The sequence below is a fragment of the Thermobia domestica genome, chromosome 13 (genome assembly GCF_964235325.1).
Source record: "Thermobia domestica chromosome 13, izTheDome1.hap1.1, whole genome shotgun sequence".
NCBI lineage: Eukaryota > Metazoa > Arthropoda > Insecta > Zygentoma > Lepismatidae > Thermobia > Thermobia domestica.
Window position 1 is genome coordinate 31,540,603 of NC_137466.1, and position 24,787 is coordinate 31,565,389.

Below are 24,787 nucleotides of genomic sequence, written 5' to 3' on the forward strand. Positions count from 1 at the left end.
TACCATACAAATAAACGAGGAAGGTCATTTCAAAATTTGACTAATTCGATCACCTGTAATGTGACATTTTCAAATTCGAATTTTGATTGAAGATTTTGTGAATTTTTGTACATATTTGCACCATCAAGAAAAAAATTTCAACACTCAAATTAACAAAGGAGGGTCATTTCAAAATTTTGGCCACTTCGTTCAACAGTAGTGTAACATCTTTAAATTCGAATTCTAACTAGCTTAGAATTTTCACTGATTTTTGTAGAGTTTTGTACCAACAAGTTAAAATTCAAACTTGAAGTGTCTCATTACAGGTGATCGAAGTGACCAAATTTTGAAATGAACCTCCCTCGTTCATTTGGTTGATATATATCTTTTTGTTGGTGGTTTAAGAATGTGAAGAATTGGAGAAAATTCTAAGCTTGTTAAAATTCGAATTTGAAGATATTGCACTACGGGTGATCGATGTGGCCAAAATTTAAATGGCTCTGTCGTTTGTTTCAATTGTAAAAAAATTTTTCTTCGTAGTTCACCAATGTACAAAAACGGGACAAAATTATGATCTAATTAAAATTCGTATTTGAAGATGTCGCACTAAAGGTGATCGAAATGGCCAAATTTTGAAATGGGCCTACTTTGTTAATTTGAATGGTGCAAAATTTTTTCTTGGATTGAAAAAAATGGACAATAATTGGACAAAATTCTGAGCTAGTTAAAATTCGAATTTGGAGATGTCGCACGACAGGTGATCGAAGTGGCCCAAATTTTGAAATGGCCTTCCGTCATTTATTTAAATGGTACAAAATTTTTCTTGGGTGGAAAAAATGGACAAAATTATGCTCTAGTTAAAATTAAAATTTGAGGGTGTAGCACTACAATTAATGGACCCTCTGAAACAATGGATTGAAGTCGAGAGACGTTAACAATTCATGGGGAAAATATATTTTGCAAAGTGAATGCTAAACAAGTAATATTTTCAAAGTAAGTATGCTTGTTTTTAGAAGATGACATTTCCATTTTGTTCGATAGCAAAAGCTTAAACTTCAGCAGCGCCCTATTTTTTGGCCTTCTTATATAGCAGTTTCAAGTCTGGTAAGGAGTTCTACAAGTATGAAACAACCCAGGTATGGATTTTTTTTTTTTTTTTTTTTTTTTTTTTTTTTTTGCAGAGTTGAAACAGCTATATAAGAAGGCCAAAGTTCATTTCAAAGAAACCCTTTAAAATGTATCTCGGGACGAAATGAACAACCCTTTTGAAAATAAGCTCTACAATTAATTAAAATATTTGCTTTACAAAATCTAAAACTTGTCGCAGCAGTTATTTTTTGAGATAAGTTTCCGAGTTTTCCTTTAAGGAGTTTATGGGATTATTTAAATATAAGCTTTGTTGCTTTGATACGCACCTCAGTCTCTCGAAACATAACTTACCTACTAAGTCTTCTGTTATGTTTTCGATAACTTAACCTTCTTCCCATCCATGCTCCATGTCTCGCTCAAATCAGTTTATTCCATTTAAAATATCAATATTATACATTGTAAATTATTGCTGTTTGAAATGACTAGGATTAACACATAATTGGATAAAGAAAGTAATTTCAAGTGGATTTATTTTGTTTTAAACAAGAACATAAGGTTTTAAATACAGGCTTTTAATACAGTAAAAATTGCCTTCAACAGGTCCCTTATTAAACGGAAATATTACACTCCCCCGCCCCCCCCCCCCGAAAAAAGTGTTAAATTCTATTGATTAGTCGGAAGCTTTGTTGCGAACAACGGATGTTAAAATATACCTTTTAACAGAAATTTTCAAGTTGCGTAATGCAGCGTTTACAAAAGTTTTAGACATTCTGTGAGAGGTTAGGTATATGAACTACGTTGTTTGTAAAGATCTTCGTTTACTTGTTACCCTACATATTTAACTTTTAGTCCACCGCCATATAAGGTCCTCGATACAGTGCAACTTTTTGAACGAAGTGCAATTTATATAGTAATTTCCAAAGCAATAACTACTTCTCTAGCTGGTCTAGAGACATGGAACAAGAAGCATAATATACACAATAGATCAAAGGGAGCCAAAAGTAGAGGGAGGAACACTCAAAAGGGCATAGCATCTCCTTTTTGTCTTGGCCTTGGAAAACGTATGTAGGCTTTTCTTTTGCTTTACTTTCTTTTATTATTTATTTTTTTTGTTCACTGTAAGTTTTATGTGTATTAATTTGTAGCGTAACTAAATACTGTAATTTAATACGGTATGTATAACATTTTATTTTATCTCACTATGTCCATTATTTATTTATTTATTTATTTGCATAGATCTATCTCCGTTAACTTTAAAACCTTTAAGAGAAATTTTTACGAATTCTGTTCAACTTCACTAGTCAGGTTTTACTATATGTTTATGCCAGAAATATTTATTTACATCTCTGAGTATATTTATTCTTTATTCACAGATACTTGGCACATTCTATATATATATATATATATATATATATATATATATATATATATATATATATATATATATATATATATATATATATATATATATGGGGTAGATGCATTTTAATTTCACATACTGAACTGTTTCAACCCGAAGAAACCAAATATATTCCAGACGCCATGGATACTTGCGGAGCTAAAAACATTAAAAGCGAACTTGGGTTTATCAATACTAAATTCAGTTCAATTTCAAAGATCATAGGAGATGAGAGGAGCGATGACTAGGACTTTGTAGCGCATTTGAGCTGTTTGATCCAATAACGAAACAGGCTCCACCAAGACCAATCGGATAAACATTTTTTCGAAAAGCACAGCCAATAGACGAGAAAAATTCTATATTCCATAAAATTCTTGTCTAATGCAACTAAAGTGTTCCTGGGAACAACGACGCACGAATTACAGATTTATCGGCAAGTAACATTGCTTCTTTAAAACACTGTCCCTTAACGACCTGTGACACAGAAGGAACATTTTCGATGTTCAGTAATGTTTTGACTGACAAATGCAGGCTTCTGCCAGAAAGTACCGAAAACTACATAGTTGTCAATTGTAGCATGAATGCATCATAATTGTACACCAAGTATATGTAGTTCAAGTAATACAACTTTTTTCTTTAAAGATAATGAAATTTATCATTTAACTTTAGTTTTTGATTGGTGCATATTTATCCTTTTCAGTGCATATTTTCGTGATTTTTAGCGCATATTTGCATGCATATTTTGCCGTTTTTAGTGCATATCGATCCGAAGTCTAATTATTATTATTATTATTATTGAAGATTTGAGAATTAAATGATGCACCTTAAGTTGTAAAAGGGTTGAACCAGCGAGCGGTGGTGTGAAGTAGACTATGAGGAATTCACGAAGGTAACACGAGGTAAACTAGGTTAGAACTACACATTTAGATAATTATATATAGTAGAAAATCTTTATATAATACAAATTTTAATGATAGTTTCTTCGTGCATTCCAATAATTATGTATTCGCCTTTACATCGAGAGCTCGGATTTGACTGCTATTGGAGAATCATGTGTTTCGTTTGCACCACTAAGTCCACGTGCATGGTTGGAATTGGAACGTCAGATCCAAATCAACCAATCGTCCAACGAAGATTAAAAAGATTTTCCAAGAAACATGAGATATTAGATAGTTCTCTTTAAAAAAAAAAAAAAAAAAAAAAGGTCTTATCTTACCTGACCATGGTTCCTGCATATCATGTACATAGATCGTAAACGTTTCGTGTTCGTAAAAACGATCGTCGCTTCCTAATAGAAATTGAAGTACATCTCCTTTTCTTACGGGTATGTTTCTCTTTATTGCAACACAGTTTCCAGAGTTAAGTGAAGGGACATTTTCCAAAACTTTGTGCCCCAAGTCTGAAACATTTAAGTAACGATTACTCTCCATAAATTTAATTGTTTGGAGACAACTTAATAAATCTTTTGCAAATACCAACTTAATAAAGAATTAATGTAACGTATTGTATGACCCAAGTGTATTTTACGAGTATCAAGTTCACAAATCAAGAATCATCTCAAGATCTTCTCTGTATTGAAATTTCTGTCAACAAAGAAATCACACAATCTACTACTGCTGCAGTATATATCGTTCCAAGAACTGTTTGCAAGAAAAGCAGCAGGATCACTTATTCCTTGTCATTTCATAACAACCTACACTCACCACAAAAAGAAACTTTAAATTATCTTTTCATACTAAAAACGGCCCTGTCAAGCCCAAATTACTGTTCGCCCTATGAGGAGACCACAATAATCTTCTCCATTATCAGAACCAAATATCACCAAAGAACAACCGAAAGCAACGAGAAAGGGACTCCCATCAAACAGTGGACCAAATATTATGTAAAACAAGTAGCACAACAACAAATAAAAAAAGACCAAATTATCCGAAGTAAAACGTTCCAGGTTTTAAAGTAAATGCTTTGCAAATGAAGAAAAATCATTAAAGAATGTGTGCACTCTGCCACACACGGAAACATTAACTGAGCTACCTCAGTGCTTACTTTATCAATATATGAACGGAATAGTAATATCCTCAGTAAGACAATGGACATCGCAAGGCGAATATATATAAGTCCAAGCTGTACACCATAAGCAGCAACAACGGTCGATTCTCATCAATCTCTGTAACAGCACATAAACATGTTTTTCTCAGCCTCTTCATTTCTATAGATCTACTAGTAGTATCTGGACGTGATTATGAAAAACACACACTAACTCTCATATTATAAAATACGAATAACACTTAAAGAAAATAGTTTATCAATTACTAAATACTTTGTAATAACTTAACATGATAGTACAATTATTATTACACTATATTATAAAATGCAATTAACCATTTTAGTCCATTCTTGTTTGTGAGATTCATTATTTTTAAACTATGTTTCTAGTTAGGAGAGTGTGCTATGTAATATTTGCAAAGCATTAGAGTAGATCTATAGAAAATAATATAGATCTAGTATTATTTCACTAAACGTATATATCAGTAACGAACGTTTAATTTTTTTTACAATAACGTATGATAAAAGATATTAAGAAAAGATACTTAAATTACCTTCAAAATGTCATATAACCTTGCAGAAACTAGTATAAACATTAAAAAACTACAAAACGAAGTATAATATGTTAAAAACCATTTGACCAAGATAATAAAAATAATTGTATCCGAAACGTATACAGTACTTCTGTAGCAAGTGTAAGTGTAGAAGAATAATGCTGATAAACATAGTAGAACGAAATGGTAGTGAGGAAAGTTTATCAACAGTGGCGACAGAACAACTGTAAATACTTAAGCAGAAGGGATCTAAGTAATTTAGAAATTGTACAAATATGAAATATATTTCAAGAGATGTTATGCAACATACAGGGATAAATAAGAATTGATGATTGATAATTAGGAATATAATGGGGTAGTCAGCAACGACACTATCTTCCCCATCATGATAAACCAAATGATTGATGTATTCTGTGCATTAAAATTTAAAAAAAACTCCTAGAAAGAAGTAACATTCAAGTAATAATTTCATTTGATAAGGGATTAACAAAATTGTAAAAATTAACTAGGATGGGCGTAAAATGTTAATAGAATGAGTAACGAAATATATATATATATATATATATAAGGATCGGATCCAAGATTTTCTGAGGGGGGTGCACTAATAACTAGTACGGTACCAGTACATTTGAATTGGATTGGAATTCTTTAAATGTCTTTAGGCATCTTTAGGAAATGCTCTGCAAATGCTAAGTGTCTGTTCTCGTGAATACTTCTCTTTCAACTTTAGAAAATTGACTTCAACCATCGATTTTGGAAAACCTCCCTTTGTTTTAAGCCGAAACGGAAACATGACAGAAGAAATTTTAGGAAAGTGTTGCTATTTTCGCAGCTAGATTTTCACTTTAGGTAATGTATATTTGCAACGAAGGGGAAGGGTGTGCACCTGCACTTTTGCACTCCCTTAAATCCGCTCTTCTACAGTCAGCGACAGTAATAACTGGAGGTTGGATACATAAGAAATGATAGCTTTTTCCAGTAGCAGAATAGTTTCACTCTATGTCTGATAGTTGGACAACCAACATGACAGCAAATACGTGCCCGAAAACATAACATACCAGGATATTCCTCCACTTGGAGGAAAAAGCATTACTATCTGAGAGCACCATTTAGAGAAGCAACCACGAGATAAATCTGCAGAAATTCCATTCACATTAAGTTCAAAGAGATAGGAATTAATGCAAAAAAAAACGAAAAGAATAATACGCTTCATGCAGAAACCGAAAAAGTACGGAAAACTAAACAAAATGAGAAAAGAAGGAAAGAGAGATAGGAAAGAGCAAAAGACATGGGAATAAAAATGTCCGTCTTTTCCCTGCCCCCATCATGGGTTTTCTCCCTTCATAGGATAAATCTCTTTCAGTATCAAACGCGAACATCATTTATAGTGTTCAATTCCTTGAAAAAATTTTAACTCATTCTAGGCCGAGACTCGAACCCCAGACCCTTAGAATGACAGTCTCACGCGGTATTCACTTACCTACAAAGGCTCTATCTACTGCGTTTATAAATCAACTATTACCCGCGCTGTTATCAAACGTGTTAAATCAGCCATTGTCGGTGAGCCACCCCAGTTCCATTTGAAGTTTAAATTTTATTTACCTCACTTAGCCATCTATGGATAGCAGTCCCCTTGCTTTCATAAAAAGCATTTGTTCTGTAGATTAAAATCAAGAATGAATTAATCTGTACTCTTGGGAGCTTACTGGTGCACCAACATATATATATATATATATACATCGGATTGATTGCGGATTAAAAGAGCGACTTCGTAAATTTACGAAACGCGTGTTAACACAACAGTAAATACATCTCGTAGCGCTGTTACGTAACACACGCACTGTAAATAAAATTCCAAACCAGAAGTTGGACGATATGCCGTGGGTAAGTCGGTAAGATGTCTGCTTGCTGAGTGGAGAAATCCTGGTTCAAATCTGGGCCGGTACGTTTTTTTCTGTTCCGTTGAAAATACATTTCTATATTTTTGCGTTAGAAATTGCTTTCTATCATTTTTTGTAGATTATCTTAAATTAGTGAAGGCCAAGTAAGGTCAGATTACATATATGTCTGCTTTGTGTGTGTGTACAGTCCAGATATGGAATGGGTCAGTTGGGTCAAGATTTGTGAGTAGGTCAATGGGTCGTGGGTCAACAGGACGTGTTTCACTGTCACACACCACCCGCCGTGCCCTCTCTGACTCACGCTGACCTTACGTTTTAAATTTTAAAGTCTCTCTCTTTATTCGGCATCCCTCCTTCAAGATCTCCCTCCTTATTATTAAATTCAATGTATAGATAATTATTGAGTTGAGTTGATTTTGAGTTTAGCGTCCTTTTTTAGCAGCGAGGCTATATGAGACGGGACCTACTGATTAACATAGAAACCGAAACACACGAGCTCCCGTTGGGAATCAACTCAATGTCTCCCACGCCACACGTATATAATTGTGTCTTATATAGCAGTTACTATTCTTGCTAAAAAGTATCAAATAACTAAACATTTGATGTAAATGAATGAGAAACCTATAATATTGCAGATTACTGCAATTGCGATTAAATTCAATTTTAAGCATTATTCATCCATATGATTGTTGAAGTTGCTTTATAAAGATGCAGATTATGAATTATAGTAATTTCTTCAATGAAATGAAATTAAATTAAGTTTGACGTCCCTCGGGCGGTTTTATACTTAACAAAATATGAATTTGGATTTTCCACACGTTGAATTATGCCTGGGCCAATAAACTTTCCGCTGAATGCTTTGGCGTGACCTTTTTTCCTTGTGGTGTCTAATATCCAAACTTTTTCTCCTTCTTTAAAAGCAGGTTTCGTATGTCTCTTATCAAAAAATTTTGCCGCCGTTTTATGACGTTTGTAAAGATTTTCTTGCGCTTTGTCTCTAATCTCTTGTAATTGCTGTAACCGAATGGCATTGTCTTCGTATTGACACGGGGTATTTAATATTGCCTGATGAAGTAAACTAGGTTTGAAGCCAAAACGACATTCAAATGGTGAAATTTGAGACGATAAGTTCTTGGTGACGTTAAGCGAAAAAACTATAGGTTGTAATAAGTCAATCCATTCTCCTAAATCTTTGTCACATAAAGCTGATTTCAATCGTTGTTCTATGTTCCTAATAGTAATTTCGCAAACACCATTACTGTAATGCCCATGTACATTTACAAAACGCATGTTAGCACCAATCATAGCACATAATTCTTTAAATAGTCCACTAGTGAATGCACTGCCTTTGTCTAAGACAATTTCATAGAAAATTCTAAACTTTAAAATTACTTTGTGATAAAGAAATGAAGCCAAAGTACTTGCTGTAACATCAGGAAGGGAATCTGCAATTATGTATCTAGTACAACTGTCTACTACAACTATCATATATTTGTGATTTAACATATTATTGGGGGAATAATTCCCAGCTACATCTATGTGGATGCGATAGAAGGAGGGAACGGAGGGATAAGTAAGCCATGTGCCATACGGAGAACCAATTTTCGATTTCGATACTTGACATATCGTACATTCTTTACACTTCTGATATATATATTTCTTCATGTTCGGAAAATACACTGTTTTTATTAACATATCATAGGTTTTAGAATAGCCAGAATGAGATGACCCCAATGCTGACGTATGACAAGCATTAAAAACTTTATAATGCAAAGAAGTGGGAACTGCAACTAAAAATTTTATACCTTGAGAAGTTTTTTGTTTTCTATACAAAATTCCATCTTTAATAGTAAAATATAATGCTTGGCGTTCTATTTTAGGATTTCTATTTTCTTTCTGTTCCAACCAAGAAAAAATATCTTTAAAAAACGGATCTTTACGCTGTTCAGTTGCCAGATTTGGCTCATTTAAGATTGAAAATGAATTTGCGGTCTGAGTAAATAAAATTTTCGGATCATCTTGATTTTTTTCTCGTCTTCCAAATCTCTAGGGGGGTTAGAAAAACGTGAAATGGCGTCTGCCTCTACGTTACTGGAGCCACTGATATGTGAAATAGTGAAATTGTACGATTCGATTTCACTCAACCATCTAGAAATTTTACTTACATTCTTTGTTTGCTTCAAATAAATTAAACTATGACAATCTGTCTTCAAATAAAAATGACGTCCCAAAAGAAAATACCTAAATGAACGTATTGAGTACAATAATGCTAGTAATTCAAGCTGATATGGGTGTAATTTTCTCTCGCTAGGAGACGTTGCACGACTACAATAACTAATGGGAACTAGATTTGTATCGTCAGGTGAATTTTGAGGTTGTTTGATTAGTCCAGAAAGAGCGAGTTTGCTAGCATCAAAGTAGAGATACAGAGGATAATCAGGCTTGTATCTCATTAGACATGGTGCTGAAATGATGGCTTGTTTGATATTATTTAATGCTGTCTCCTGTGCGTCCTTCCAACGAAAAGGAGTGTCTTTTTTCAACAAGGAAAGTAACGCTTCTGCTAATTGACTGAAATTAGGTAAATACGAACGAACAAAAGAAGCCAATCCTAAAAAAACTTTTGACCTGTTTCTTTGTTTTGGGACGTTGATAGTTGGAGATTGAGTTAATTATTCGTTTCGAAATAGACAAACCATCTTTACTAACAGTGTGACCTAAAACATCTAATGAAAAATATCCCAATTTTGTTTTTTCTGGGGAAAGCTTTAAACCAATTTCGTTTATTCTTTGAAGCAACATACGAGTTAATTGCACAATTTCATCAAAAGTATCACTAGACCAAAAATAATCGTCAACATAGGCAAATATTTTATCTTGTGGAAGACCTTCTAAGGTGAGTTTCACTAATCTGTTCATACCACTAGTAGATGTCTTTACACCCTGAGGCAAAAAATTAAAATGGTACGATCCAAGATTCGGAATCGAAAAAGCTGTAATAGGTTTAGATTCTTCAGTGAGCGGAATATTAAAGAATGCTCCAAAAACGTCGCTAGAACATAGATATTTACGTCCTGCCAAATTAGTCAAAATATCCGGGATAGGAGGAACCGGATAGCTGTCAGGAACAATTTTTTTGTTCAAAAATCTCGCGTCTTGTATAAATCGATTCTGTCCATTCTCTTTTTAACAAGCATTACCCGAGAATTATACGGACTAATACTAGGCTCAATGATCTTACTTTTCAATAAAATATCTACTTGTTTTTGATCTCATCCCGTAGATGAAATGGTATCGAAAATTGGGGTCGATTTACTGGAATATTGTCTACTAATTCAATTTTATGTTTATATCCCTTAGCACAACCATAATCAAATTCATTCCAAGAAAAACTAGAATAAAATTCTTCTACTAAGTCATATAATTGCTGTTGTTGATGTGGCAACAATTCAGGGTTAACATTTACTCTATATTTATCATAACCTTCAGGAAAATATTTCGTATCTACTGCATTAACTTGATGAACCTTATTATTAGTGGTATTTTGTTTCTCGAAGTTGGTATTACTGATAACATTTTCGGCAGAACCCAAAACAACATCTTTTTTCAAGTAAAGTCTACTTTTGGTAGGATTAATCACAGATATTACCGGATGAATTTCGTCTACGACTGATTTACGCACAAAAAATTCTGCCTGCGTATCTATTAACTCATTAGGAACTAATAAATTGCGAGTTTCTGCAAGATCATTTACTTTTTTCAATGTAACTTGAACACTTGAATTTGGAGGCAAAACAACAGAGCGAGCCACTAAAAATTGAGGTTTATATAATTTTGCTATATGGTTAGAAATTTCTTCAAAAGATACGTATGGCGGCAATACCAAATTTAACAAAACTAAAAGAATTCTTATTGTGATCAACCATTGCAAGATGACTTTTCAAAAAATCTTGGCCAATTATGCTATTATACGGAAAATCTTTATACACTCGAAAAGGATGCGTAAAATACTGTCCTCCTAATTTAAATTTCACTAAAGCGATTTGATCACTTCCTTGAGAATTTCCAGTGATACCACGAATAAAAGTCGTTCCTTTGAGTATTTTATGCTTATTGCTTAAACTATTACCAGAAATTAAGCTAACAGTGCTGCCTGAATCCAATAGAAATAAATGCGGCTTATTATCAATATATGCTTTAACATGAGGTAAATCAGCTTCATATTGAACAGGAACATAATATCGCTTACTATTTCTAACATTATTACACATATTATTGCCTACTTTATTCCTATTATTCGATTTAACATTCTCATTTACATTGACTGCATTGACAGAAGCAGGAGGCAACGAATGAAAGAAGGATGCGTTGGATGCATGAATGCGATTTCTTCGCTCCAAACGCGAATGCTCATAAGATTGTATACACACAGATTTTCCTTTGTGTGCGTGAGAAACTTTTGCGGCCGCTGTTCGTTGCACAAGGCTTTCTAACTGGACTTTGATACCGTCTAACTGAGCTATCAATGTATTTTTTTCTTCACTCTGACTTACAATTTCATTTTCGTTCTGAATATTAGCATCTAAAGTATTTTCTTTTTGCTGTACAGCATTCTTACTAACAGGATTATATTGTATTCGTTTGTTATTGCCAAGGACTTCGATTGCTGACTACGCATGCTGACAAGAAAATTAATTCTTTCATCTAGACCTAAGGACTTTGCTAACTCAATAACAGTCTTATACGATTTTCTTACAACTACAGAATAAACTGAAGGCAATAACCCATCGATTATCAAGTTAATTTGTTCGGTCACTGGCATCTTCGGATTGTACTCGAGTATTAATTTCCACTTATGAAAAATGTAATCTAAAACAGATTCAGAATCTAACTGCTCCCTATTTCTCATTTCTTGCTCTAAAACTTGCGAAACTATGTTATCTTCATAAGCCTCTATTAAATTCTTCTTAATCTGTACATACATGAGATTATCATATTCTGCGGTTGATTGTAAAGCTAGCAGATAAGCACGAGCCCCGTTTTCTAAACAATACGGCAACAAATGACGTTTCTGTACATCACGTTGGTTATGAAGGACAGAAAAATCCTCAAAATGACTAAAAAATGATTGAACTGACTCGTTCAATTTGCCGGAAAATTTGGGGGGTTCTACTAAACGATCTATAGCAGAAGATATAACACTAGTATTCTCCATTATATCTATTTTAAAAATCACACTTATAATAAATATCTTACACTACTATGTGTATATATATCCAACACCACAAAGAAAAACAAAATATAATAACTTGGCAAAATTTTCTCTTCTCACCCACTTATCATTCGATTAAAATACAACAAAACAAAAAATTACTCTAACAGAGCAAATGAATAAAGTAGTGAGGGTGGGCGGATGGGTTAAAAATAACTCTACTTAATTTCTCTCGACAAACTAAAATTACACAGTACAAATTACTCAAAATTTGGGGTCTTAAAGCATCTACCGAATATTTAGAATCGTAATTTATCGAAATTTTAGGATCGTAACAAAGGCGTAAGCCTCACAGCATCTCCATCATGTGCCGGTGCTGTGTCATCAGTTATAGCTCAGAATACGAAATAAATAAATGCAACCAAATGGGGATGGAACTGATGCACAACACGGTACTTAACTGTAAAATTGTGGTTGAATTTAAATAAAATTCAAATGATTCTAATTTGGAAGATGACTATTCGGGGAAAAGGGTGAGAGAAAGAGAAAGGTTATGACTAAAAGATAAGGGATGAGCACTAGCCTGATAGATCCGACAGGGCTGGCGTCGTCCTGGTCATCTGGAATGATGAATATCTTTCTCTGGAAAAGTCTGGATTAGCTGGAGACAGTCAACATCTGGATCTTAATCCTGTTGAACTGCAAGGGGCGTCGATAATGCTTCTTTACGATGATATTCTTCTACATCTTCATTCTACTAGACTGTAGGAGCCTGTTGAGTCTGCGGTGATAAACCAACAGAATGGTACTCTTTGACTTGTGGAGTCGGTGGTCCTCCAACGGTGGGATCCGCTTCTCTCTGATGATCCTGCACCTGTCCCAATCGTGTGTTGAATACCCCTTGTTGTTCTGTTCCTCGTGGTTTTGATCAATTCAAGAGTGATGACCTAATCGGGAAGTATCAGGCTGTGCTCGAAGGTATGCGGAAAGGAAAGAAGGAAGCTAGTCGAGTTTATTTAACAAATGTGCATTTACAACATGTGTCTGAGAATGTACACTTCTAAACAAAGTTTTCTTTCAAAGTTTTCAAAAGTTCATGTTTCTTTATATCAAATACACAGTCACTTCATTTCCAATAGACAGATACTTCACACTTACGTCGGCTAGGTAGAGGAGACGGTGATGATGAGAAATGAATGAAAATTGTGCAACGATGTAGATAGGAGGAAACAGGAGAATGATGAAGAAATGAACGCACACGGTGTTCCTTCACCACAAATCTGACTTTTTGCAAGCTGGGATCGAACAAAGGACCCCATGCACCAGAGGTGAACGCTCTACCGCTAAGCCACTTCGGCCCTATGAAAAATACAACCATATTTATTCTCTCTCTCTCCATGTATATAGGTATCAGAAACATGAATAATTTTCATTTTGGGGGGCGCGGTGGCTCAGTGGTAGAGCGTTCACCTCCGGTGCTTCGGGTCCCTAATTCGATCCCAGCTCGCGCGGTTTGGACTTTGTGGTGGACAAACGCCGTGCTCGTGGGTTTTCTCGGCGTTCTCCCGTTTCCTCCCACTTTCTTCATTCCACCATTACACTCATTTCTCATTATCACCGTCTCCTTTAGCCTAATCGGCATAACCATGGGACGTTAAACTTAAAGATTTCATTTTATTTCAATTTTTACTTTGAACGTATGGTTTCAAGTGGGTATTAAACTCAGAACTCTGATCTTGATGAGTTGAGTTCATTTGGAGTTTAACGTCTGTTTCAACAGCAAGACCGTATTGATTAACGTAAAACCCGAACCATGCAAACTCCCGCCGTGTGGTGGAGATTGTGATTTTGAGTTTAACTACCCGGTCAGCAGCGTGGCTATAGGAGACGTGGACCTACTAATTAACATGAAATACAAAACACATGAGCTCCCACTGGGAATCGAACCCGGGTCTCCCACGATAAAGGCGCGCGTACGCTAACTCCCACCGGGAATTGAAATCTGTTCTCATTGTAAGAATGTTAACGTTCCTTATTTTACCGTTTTTGTATAACTTCATGGACCAAATTTCACAGAAATAAATCCCCATAGTAAGCAGGTTTGCATATCCATACTCTTAAGTATGAAAACATTTACGCTCACTCCAACCTCAAACATTTCATGAATTCAACCTGATTTACGTATGTTATTAAGACGTAAAATTGAATGTGATTTATTCTACAAACACTTTTATATATTGCAAGAGCTGTGACGTCCAAATATTCACTGAGAACTCATAGTCGTATTGCAATAAACAAAGCGAGTATGGAACAGTAAACTTCTTTCACAAAAGTTTAAAAAAACTGCAAATACATGCAAAATGGTCGAGTGGTTTAGGTCGATACTCTATCAATCATATATTTGTGTGTTAAAACCGGATAATAAGGTTTTCTAAGTGTCTTCCTATTTTCATTTGGAGGCGGAAAACATTTATTTGAATAACTCATTGGAAACTTCTTTTGTTTCAAATTCGGTTAAGATGGAACAATATATCAATTGCAAAACTAAAATCCATAGCTGAAAACAAAATAGAAAGTATATTTACTACCCCATTATTATCCTCTGATTTGTAACAAAAAACTAATTACAAACAGTTGTGATTTGAGAAAATTATCCTCGGGGTAATATTTAATAGGGGTGGTGGGTTTACTCACTGGTAATCCACATTAAGCATGATCGAAGATAGGTCCCGAAGGCAGAAATTTCTTAGCTTGAGAAGGGTCTCAAATTCTTCCACAGAACACTCCTTGAAATTATCACTGCTTAAAAGCTTTTCGTAACAAAACATAATATTACAGTTCTTTCTCGCTCTACATTTTGAAATAGTAGTATCATAACTTATACAGAATTATAATAGAAACATAAAAAATATAATACTAATCATGTAAAAGTTATCCTGTAAGTTACAATTTTGTGTTTGATTAAAACTCAATTTTTTTTTTTGCATTGCACTTGAAAGTAACTCATCTCTATATAATCCTAACCTATAAGCCATGCTCAACTCCAATTAATTAACCAAGATTTATAAGAATATTTTTTTACTTCACTATTTTCACTATTCCATATTATATACACTTCCAAAATAAAACTCGAAAATGTATATTAGACGAGTGGAGACTCGTAAATAAATTACCATTTATCATACACATTGGTCTCTATTCGAAATTCTATTTAATCGAATCCGACAGGAATACAGACAGAAACATCGAGAGCTCGTAAAAAGAGAGAGAAAAAATGCGTTGGACTCGCCGGGAACTCGAACTAAGCTTGCAGGGTGTTTAACAAAAAGGATCGCCTTAGACCACTTGCCCATGGTAGCAACTAGTGATTGTAGCAAAGGCTTCGAGTAGCAGTTCTTCTTACAGAATAACATTACTTTCTATTGTTTAAAATTTAAGTCTAAGTTACTTTGATGTAATATGTCTATTAATTTTGTTTTATGAACACGTTATTGATTACTTTGACGAATGATGTATGTTGTTGATATAGATTCTACTGCACGTTCTTTCATAAATACTATAGAAAGTATCAAGGCTATTTATTATCTTTCATGAAAATTGACTGGTGTATGCGCAGTAAAGAGAGAAGGCGAAGAAGGAAATGCTAACAGACTGTTAGAATGTTTCGCTCGCAAGCAGTAGGTCTCAACTTGAAGGCGCGCTTCCTCCTTCTGGGGAGGCGTGAAGGGCTTACGAAGTCCCTTCGTTTTCTTATATCTCTTGAATGATGATACACAATATCCAGCCACATCTTCTACACATTTGGAAGTGATAAATCGTAGTATAAATTAACCGTCCTCCACACACGGTGCTTGTTGATTTTCCAAGATTAAAAACTGAAATAATTTTTATTTCAATGGTATATATAAGTTTCAATGGGAGGGGTTAAAATCCCTCAACCTCATGACTCTTCGATACGTCACTGCCTGAACTGTAACTTTCAAGTTAGAATCGAATAATATAGGCATGTGACCTACTAAATATATTTTTGGATCATTATACGTTTTCAGAAATATCCACTATTACAATGTCAGTAAATGTTAAGTAATTTACTGTAAATCTTTGTACTTTCATTTTCCCTCTTTTTTCTCAACTAATCCTGAAAGGTGTAACAAGAGGAGGTTAATAATTCGAAATATTAATATATTTTAGTAATGTATTGCTTCACTTTACTTTAGGCCTATGTTTTGTATGGAAGGATAGGTCTTCTTAGGAAACTTGTGGTTGGTTTATTTTTTAACCAATACAATACATTGGTTTCATTGCTGTGAAGTATAAGGAATAGCTTAAATGTATTTTACTGCTGTTATTGCGTAAAGAATTATCAGTTTAAAATTTTTCCAAGCTCTCAGTAATTAACTGGACTTATGAAAAATGATACTTAATATTGGCAGTACTATACTATACGAAGAATAAAGAATGTATTTTACACTACATTGTTCTTGATTTCGAACTCAGCTATTAAAGAAGTGACAATAAACAAAATGAGCTTTATTCATTCGAATTAAGATAATATTTGTATCTAGAAATTAAACAACCAAAAGGGAAAACATCATTAAAAAGACAAGAATACTTTTATCCAAGATGTGAAATAAAGTAATTAATGAACTGAAATGAAAGTAATATTGGACATGATATACGAGTAAGAAAAAGACATAAATTTGTTCTTAGAAACGTTCAAAGTAAATTTACAAATACTTATTGAAGATATACTACTCTTCCTTTACGTTTTAACGAACTAATAAGTAAACAAACAAAAGAAATGAATGAAGAACGAATGTCTTGCTCTCAAAAAATATAACAAATAGATGAAAAATAAATGTTTACACAAAAATAACACACTAGTACTTCATGTAGTCACCTCCAGAGTCAATAACTTCTTGAAGTCTGGAGGGAATACTAGATACAAGTCTCGAGCAATATGACGGTGTGTCAGGTAAGTGTTGCCACAGTTCCGTAACTTGATTTTGAAGAAACGTTTTGCCTCTGTCGTCACTTCTCTCTTTCCATTCTTGCACCATCTAGGCCCACAAATGTTCAATTGGGTTCAAGTCTGGGGATAGAGGGGTCCACTCTATACAAATTAACTCCGGATGTTCACTTAGCCACTCTCGTGTTTGGCGGGAAGTGCAAACAACACTGTTGTCATGCATAAATATATATTCTTCCTGTTCGGGGAAGTTTTTTTCTAAGGTCGGTAACAATGTATTTTCGAAGATTTTAACGTAAACAGTGCTGTTCATTCTCTCGGGCACTGCAACCAAATCTACATGACCAGCAGCCATCATGTATCCACAAAAGTGTGCTAATATTCGTTCTGAACAAGAAGTACTGATATTTCGTTCAGCATCCCTGGTTCCGCGTGGTCTATACAATATAACTCTGCCTTGCTGGTGAGACTTGAAAACTTTCTCGTCGGTCCAGATGACTAAGTCTCAATATGACAGTGGTTGGGTTGTGTTCTCCTGTGCCCATTCCATTCGTCTGGTCTTTTGCGTTTCAGTCAGAAGAGTCTTCCTAGCGGGTCTTGAACAGTGGAGATCAGCCCCCAATAATCTTCTTATTGTTTCGTGAGAACAATTATATTCCATGGCTTTGTCCAAAAGGATCGACGCGTGGCGTAGAGGTTTGTTGATTGCTTCTGTAACTAACGTTTGCTCTTGAGCTGCAGTTGTCGCTTTAGGCCTTTCACTTCTTGATCGAGACCTGAACCATTCACCATCTTCTTTATGTCTCTGAATCCATTTCTTGGCTGTTTTCTTGTTACAGCCCAGATTCCTAGCGATGTGAGGCAGAGTTTGTCCCACTGTTGCTCGGTTTATGATTTCTCCTCGCAGGGCAACAGACAGTTCTCCACAGCCCTTAGAGCGAGACATTTTGACAACCTGTTAGAAATTTGAATTCTGACTTGTATAAATAATGTCAGTAAAGCGTATCTTTCTGTTTCTACTGCACATGCACCAGTGAATTTTTATGAAAGCTCATAAATAATCCTGATAATTGCTTAATATTTATGAACTAATACGTAATAGAGCCTATATAAACAATACAATACATCATTCGTCAAAGTAAAGAATACAGTTAACACAGAACAATTTCAATAAACATATTGCACCAGGTCAAAATAGGCTTAAACTTCAGGTAATAGAAAGTAAATTTCATACTGTAATGAAATGTGTAACATGAAACACGCTTACTACAATCATAACTGCTTACAAAAGTCGAGTGGATGCCCTCCCCGCTGATGTAGTGGCTTGCACTTGCCACTTTGGTGTACGGGCTCCCGGGTTCGATTCCCAGTGGGAGAGCCTTTGAAATTTTAACTTTCCTCGATGTTTCTGTGCTCATGTCCCTGTGGTTTTAGGTTATTGATAAAGCAAATTAAACAAGTAAAAAGTGAATAAAATTAAGAAGTAACTAGTAATAAGTAGATAAAAAGAAGTGGATTAAGACATTCGACTGTAGATTTTCGAGGCACCATTTAAGGGTAGGTCGAATCTCACCAGACTACAATTTTCGTTTTACTTCTTCTTGAGGTTTCTATTTGTGTTCCGGTCGGAAGCGATTAAATATAATTTCGTAATACGCTAAAATATACGTAATATTTCGAATTCTTAACCTCTTATTATTACATTTTTTAACCATAGTTGGGAAGAAGGAGGAAAAATGAAAGTACAAAGATTTACAATAAATTACTTAACATTTACTGACATTGTAATAGTGGATATTTCTGAAAACGTATAGTGAACCAAAAATATATTTAGTAGGTCACATGTCTATATTATTCTATTCTAACTTGAAAGTTACAGTTCAGGCAGTGACGTATCGAAGAGTCATGGGATTAAGGTGTTGCAAGCCCTCTCATTGAAACTTTTGTATTTTATTGAGATAAAAAATATTTCAGTTTTTAATCTTGGAAAATCAACAAGCACCGTGTGTGGAGGACGGTTAATTTATACTACGATTTATCACTTCCAAATGTGTAGAAGATGTGGCTGGATATTGTATATAATCATTCAAGAGATATAACGAAACGAAGGGACTTCGTAAACCCTTCACGCCTCCCCAGAAGGAGGAAGCGCGAATCCAAGTTGAGAACTACTGCTTGCGAGCGAAACATTCTAACAATCTGTTAGAATTTCCTTCTTCGCCTTCTCTCTGTACTGCGCATACACCAGTCAACTTTCATGAAAGATAATAAATAGCCTTGATACTTTCTATAGTATTTATGAAAGAACGTGCAGTAGAATCTATATCAACAACATACATCATTCGTCAAAGTAATCAATAACGTGTTCATAAAACAAAATTAATAGACATATTACATCAAAGTAACTTAGACTTAAATTTTAAACAATAGAAAGTAATGTTATTCTGTAAGAAGAACTGCTACTCGAAGCCTTTGCTACAATCACTAGTTGCTACCATGGCCAAGTGGTCTAAGGCGATCCTTTTTGTAAAACACCCTGCGAGCTTAGTTCAAGTCCCCGGAGAGTCACATGCATTTTTTCTCTCTCTTTTTACGAGCTCTCGATGTTTCTGTCTGTATTCCTATCGGATTCGATTAAATAGAATTTCGAATAGAGACCAATATGTATGATAAATGATAATTTATTTGTGAGTCTCCACTCGTCTAATATAGGCTCTTGAGAGTTTTATTTTGGAAGTGTATATAACATTGAATAGTGAAAATAGTAAAGTAAAAAAAAGATATTCTTATAAATCTTGGTTAATTAATTGGAGTTGAGCATGGCTTTCAGGTCAGGATTATATAGAGATGAGTTACTTTCAAGTGCAATGCAAAAAAAAAATTGAGTTTTAATCAAACACAAAATTGTAACTTACAGGATAACTTTTACATGATTAGTATTATATTTTTTATGTTTTTATTATAATTCTGTATAAGTTATGATACTACTATTTCAAAATGTAGAGCGAGAAAGAAGTGTAATATTATATTTTGTTACGAAAAGCTTTTAAGCAGTGATAATTTCAGGGAGTGTTCTGAGGAAGGATTTGAGACCCTTCTCAAGCTAAGAAATTTCTGCCTTCGGGATCATGCTTCGGGAGCTACCTTGGATCATGCTTAATGTGGATTAAAAGTGAGTAAACCCACCACCCCTATTAAAAATTCCCCCGAAGATAATTTTCTCAAATCACCACTGTTTATAATTAGTTTTTCGTTACAAATCAGAGCATAATAATGGGATAATAATGGGAAAACATACTTTATATTTTCTTTTCAGCTATGGATTTTAGATTTACAATTGATATACATGCATTTTTTTCAATTGATTTAGATTTCCAAGAATAGGTTCCTTCAAGTCCATTAAGTCTATGTTTTCTCGTCACCAAAAGTGCCTTTACATCGCCGTGACGTGTATGTGACCGCGCAGTACTCCAAAGAAGGGATGGTTGTATAATAATTTGTGATTAATTTTGAAGAGTTTTTATTTTGACTAGGGAATTAACATAGCTATAGAGAGTAAAGATACAGATTTGAGGCATGAGTGCCCTGTCATTGAAGCATCAGTGCACGAAAAGATTCGTATTCTCATTTTTCTCTATTTATTGTTTTATATGTTAAGTTAAACACCACAATATGTACCACTGATATGGCAGATCGTATTATTTTTTAAAATCGTGTTTGTAACCTATTGTCAAAACATTCATCTCCAGACATGATATAGAGAGAAGAGGAAGAGATACGACATATATATGTATATGTGATTCACTAAGTAACTGTAGAAATTAGTTAAAGGACGCGTAAGAGAGCGAAAACGTGTCGTAGACAGATGAAAATATAGTTAAGTATTGCAGAAGATATCATGTAATTTATCTTTCTTTTCTTATATTCTAGTGTACTTTTTCTTTCACATTCAAACATCTCTATTCAGAATTACGAGATAAAGGTGAAGAGAGAAACATTCCATTTCAAGAATTACATCAGAAAAAATCTTTGGACTTAGATTAGATTCGAACTCGCAATCCTTGAAATCATAAGTCAGCGCTCTACCGATTGAACTAACAACTGCTGTTGCGTAAGTTTGATTTCTACAACTACCGGTTTCTGATTAGTGTGTATTAACGAAGTTGGCCGATATAATTGCTTCATATAGCTAATGCAATAATAATAATAATAATAATAATAATAATAATAATAATAATAATAATAATAATAATAATAATAATAATAATAATAATAATAATAATAATAATAATAAGATACTTTAAAATGTCGCATTTGTTAAAAGTTTGACCTGCAGAGTAAGTCCTAATATGATATTTTATTAATTTTATATATACGAGGGGTTGTACGCGTATGGTACAATAGCCTTGCATCCTCCAACCATGAAGAATGTTTCGGTTTGAACCTATGCGTGTCCTAAGAGGAAGGTGGAGATTGAAAGAAAGAAAAGTGGTTTAGAAATTATGCAAAAGTAGAATATCTCACGAGGTGAGGTGATATAGAGTTCAGCGTGTCTTTCAGCTGCGACTCTATACAAGACGTGCATCTACGACTAAACGTGGAACCCGAACCACACGACTCCTGCCGGAAATCGAAACTCGTATCACCTCTAGTTCTATCATGGGAGACACAGGAACATGTAAAAATAATCGAAAATGAACGATATTAATGTTAAATCCATAGTTTTTGAGTACATGAATTATGATACCCTCTATATCGTTCACATCAAAGTTTAGCATTATCGGCATGGAGGTTTAATGAGAGGGGTGAAAATTAAAAATTCCTAATTGAAAGATATGGGTGTTTATTTAATAGTTTTCGGGGTCGTTGAAATGAATAATTACACTCCCGATACCATTAAAGCCCAAAGCTTTACTCTTTTGTTAGCAGGAAGTTTATTCATTTACTTAACTTAAGAAACCTTAAAGTTAAGGATATGAAACTCGAAGCATATATTTCGAATTTAATATTATTAGATATGTATTGTAGCTTAGACTTCTAAGGAGGGGAAGGGACAATTTATGCAATGATTTCCTTCACATTCGAATAAAATACTGTTCCATTATATTGCGAAAACTCATTTCGAGTAGTGTCATTGCTAATAGTTTTCCGTATTTGTTTAGACCCCTACTCATTTATAACAGTATCTCACTTTTCCTGTGACGAGAGCAACACCTAAGAGAGCATTCAGTAAAGTAAATGCCTTTAAAATCTATATTCATAGCACAGTGGTGCAAATGAAGTTGAGCTCTTTGGCAGTCTTTAGCATGGAAAGCGAAAAAAGCCACCACATTGATATTGGAAATGTAGCTAATGAATTCCTCTCTGAAAAAGTTCACCCGCACATTTATTTTACAGATGGTGGTTTATAGTTATACTTAAGTTTGTTGAAATTACTTCATAGTTGTGGGGGCGAGACACTGAAGCCATCCGTAATAAGGGGGGAAGTGACGTGTAAAAGTAGTCAAATATGAACAATATTAGTATCAAAATCATAGTTTTCGTGGTCGCAGACGAATAGTGACGCTGTCGATGTTGCTTAAGTTCAAGTTAAGCCTTGGTTGGCATGGAGGTCAGAGTGGGAGGGTGACAGACAAAAAATAGTAATAAATAAATAAAATAAAATAAAAATAAATAAAATAAAATCGAAAACATCCTTTATTTGTGTCGAATATATATTTTTCGGGATCTATGACATAAATAGTAATATTCCAGATGTGGTATATGACCAAGGTCGACCCCATTCGCATGCTGTTTCAGAGGAGAGAACCGGTGAAGATTTCAGAACAGTTCCTTTGACTTAAGTTTCAATACACTGAGAGTGAAGAGTGGTAATACACAAATACTGGTGTCACATCCGGACCTATCAGAGATTTGATTTCTGGGGAATTATCGTTATTCCAGGAAGGCATTACCCCCTGATCAGTCCCTAAAATTCTTACTGCTTCACAGTGGCGTAGGCAAGAAATTTATTTCAGTGATCGAAAGCATTTTTAGGGGTAAATTGTTCAGATGGTAATGTATACGTATACTAAATTCATTCGAAATCCCTCCAGGAGCCCATGTTGCATCTTACGTCCAACTGTGCTTTTTTCTGAGTCAAAACTTTGTCTCTCTTTCTCTCTCTCTCTCTCTCTCTCTCTCTCTCTCTCTCTCTATATATATATATATATATATATATATATATATATATATATATATATATATATATATATATAACAGAAACAGGGTCAGTTGTAGACATTTCGTAAGTGTAAGCAAACAATATTTAGGCGCCCCCGCCTAAATGATAATAAAAGAATAGAATGCTGTAATGGACAAAAAATCTTCAGATAATTGTTACAATTACAAATTTCTTCAATATATAATAATTCAATCTTCCTGTGAGTATTAAACGAAAATGGCGAAATTAAAACTAATTATCTGTGGATGAATCATGACCAAAGTTCCAGTTTTAATAATTTATATTTTTTTATTAAATAAGCACAGGAAACAACTAAAATGTATACCTAAGATGTATTTTGACAAATACAGTTAAAACATAAAAATCGAAATAGAATAAAACTCATGAGCTTCAAGTCTAACATTATCACAGGTTTGATTTTGAGAAAGAGATATGCTCTTACACTTCATTAAAAGCATATTTAAATAGTGTTTTCTAGTGATACAAATATGGTAATTAGCTTAATTTCTCGTTTTCTTTGTTTCTGAAAAGTTCATGTTATAAAGACACTATTCTGGCTTTCAATTTGGCAAAATCTCTTATTATTGCATCCATGTCAATTTCTTTCAAAATGTGATTTTCAATGGCCATCAAAGCTAGTCCATTTAATCGTTCTTGTGATACACTTGATTTGAAATAATTCTTTATTAATTTCAGTTAAACTAGTTCAATACACAACAAATGACAAAAGTGTGTGTCTTAATTAATATTTAATTTGTCCCCGATCCAGTGGCAGAACTTTAACATCAGGTTTCTCCGCAAAAATTCTTTTCAGGTCCCCTTAGGCCTATAGAACAATTCAATTCTTTCATCTTTCTTTCCAACATAGACGTTCGAAATCAGACAGTAACACAATGTAAACACAAGCAATGATGCACCCAAGATTTTTCTTTGGGGTCCGAAGATTTTTCGGAATAGCCTACAAAATGCAAATAATTGCCGTGGAAATTTTCCTCAAACTAGCATCACTTGTGAGTGTGGCATTGACATCAATTGATGTACGAGTCCATTTCATTTGTAAAGGGGTGTTTTACATCCAACCCCGCAAAGATTCGACTTTATTCTCCATTTGATGTTTTTATCTGTATCTCGGTCTGTACAATATTTATTTGAAGATATATAAGGAAACTTTTTCATCGTAACATTGTATTTATTTATTTATTTATTGAACAAATTCCCAGATACAGCATAATTGTGCCATTTTACACAGGGGAATGTCAACAAACGGGGGAAAAAGAAAAAAAATAATATAAAATAAACAACAACAGCACCATCAATAGTATTAACAAAGAGTGCACAAGTAATATTATTTGGCCAGCGCGCGTTTTATTGCTCTTTCAAACACCGGGTAGCTCGAAAAAATGTCACCTCACTAGTTA

The 24,787-nt window shown here is 34.2% G+C and overlaps 1 protein-coding gene across 2 annotated transcripts in view; it reads right to left on the reverse strand.

Annotated features, from left to right (window-relative positions):
* Nucleotides 1–24,787, reverse strand: part of LOC145668077 (degenerin mec-4-like) — a 95,621-nt gene that overhangs the window by 44,736 nt on the left and 26,098 nt on the right. For both annotated transcript variants that reach the window (XM_081735585.1, XM_081735584.1), the window contains one exon: nt 3,684–3,866. In XM_081735585.1, coding sequence (XP_081591711.1) covers nt 3,684–3,866 — 183 coding nt within the window. The remainder of the gene's footprint in view (nt 1–3,683; nt 3,867–24,787) is intronic.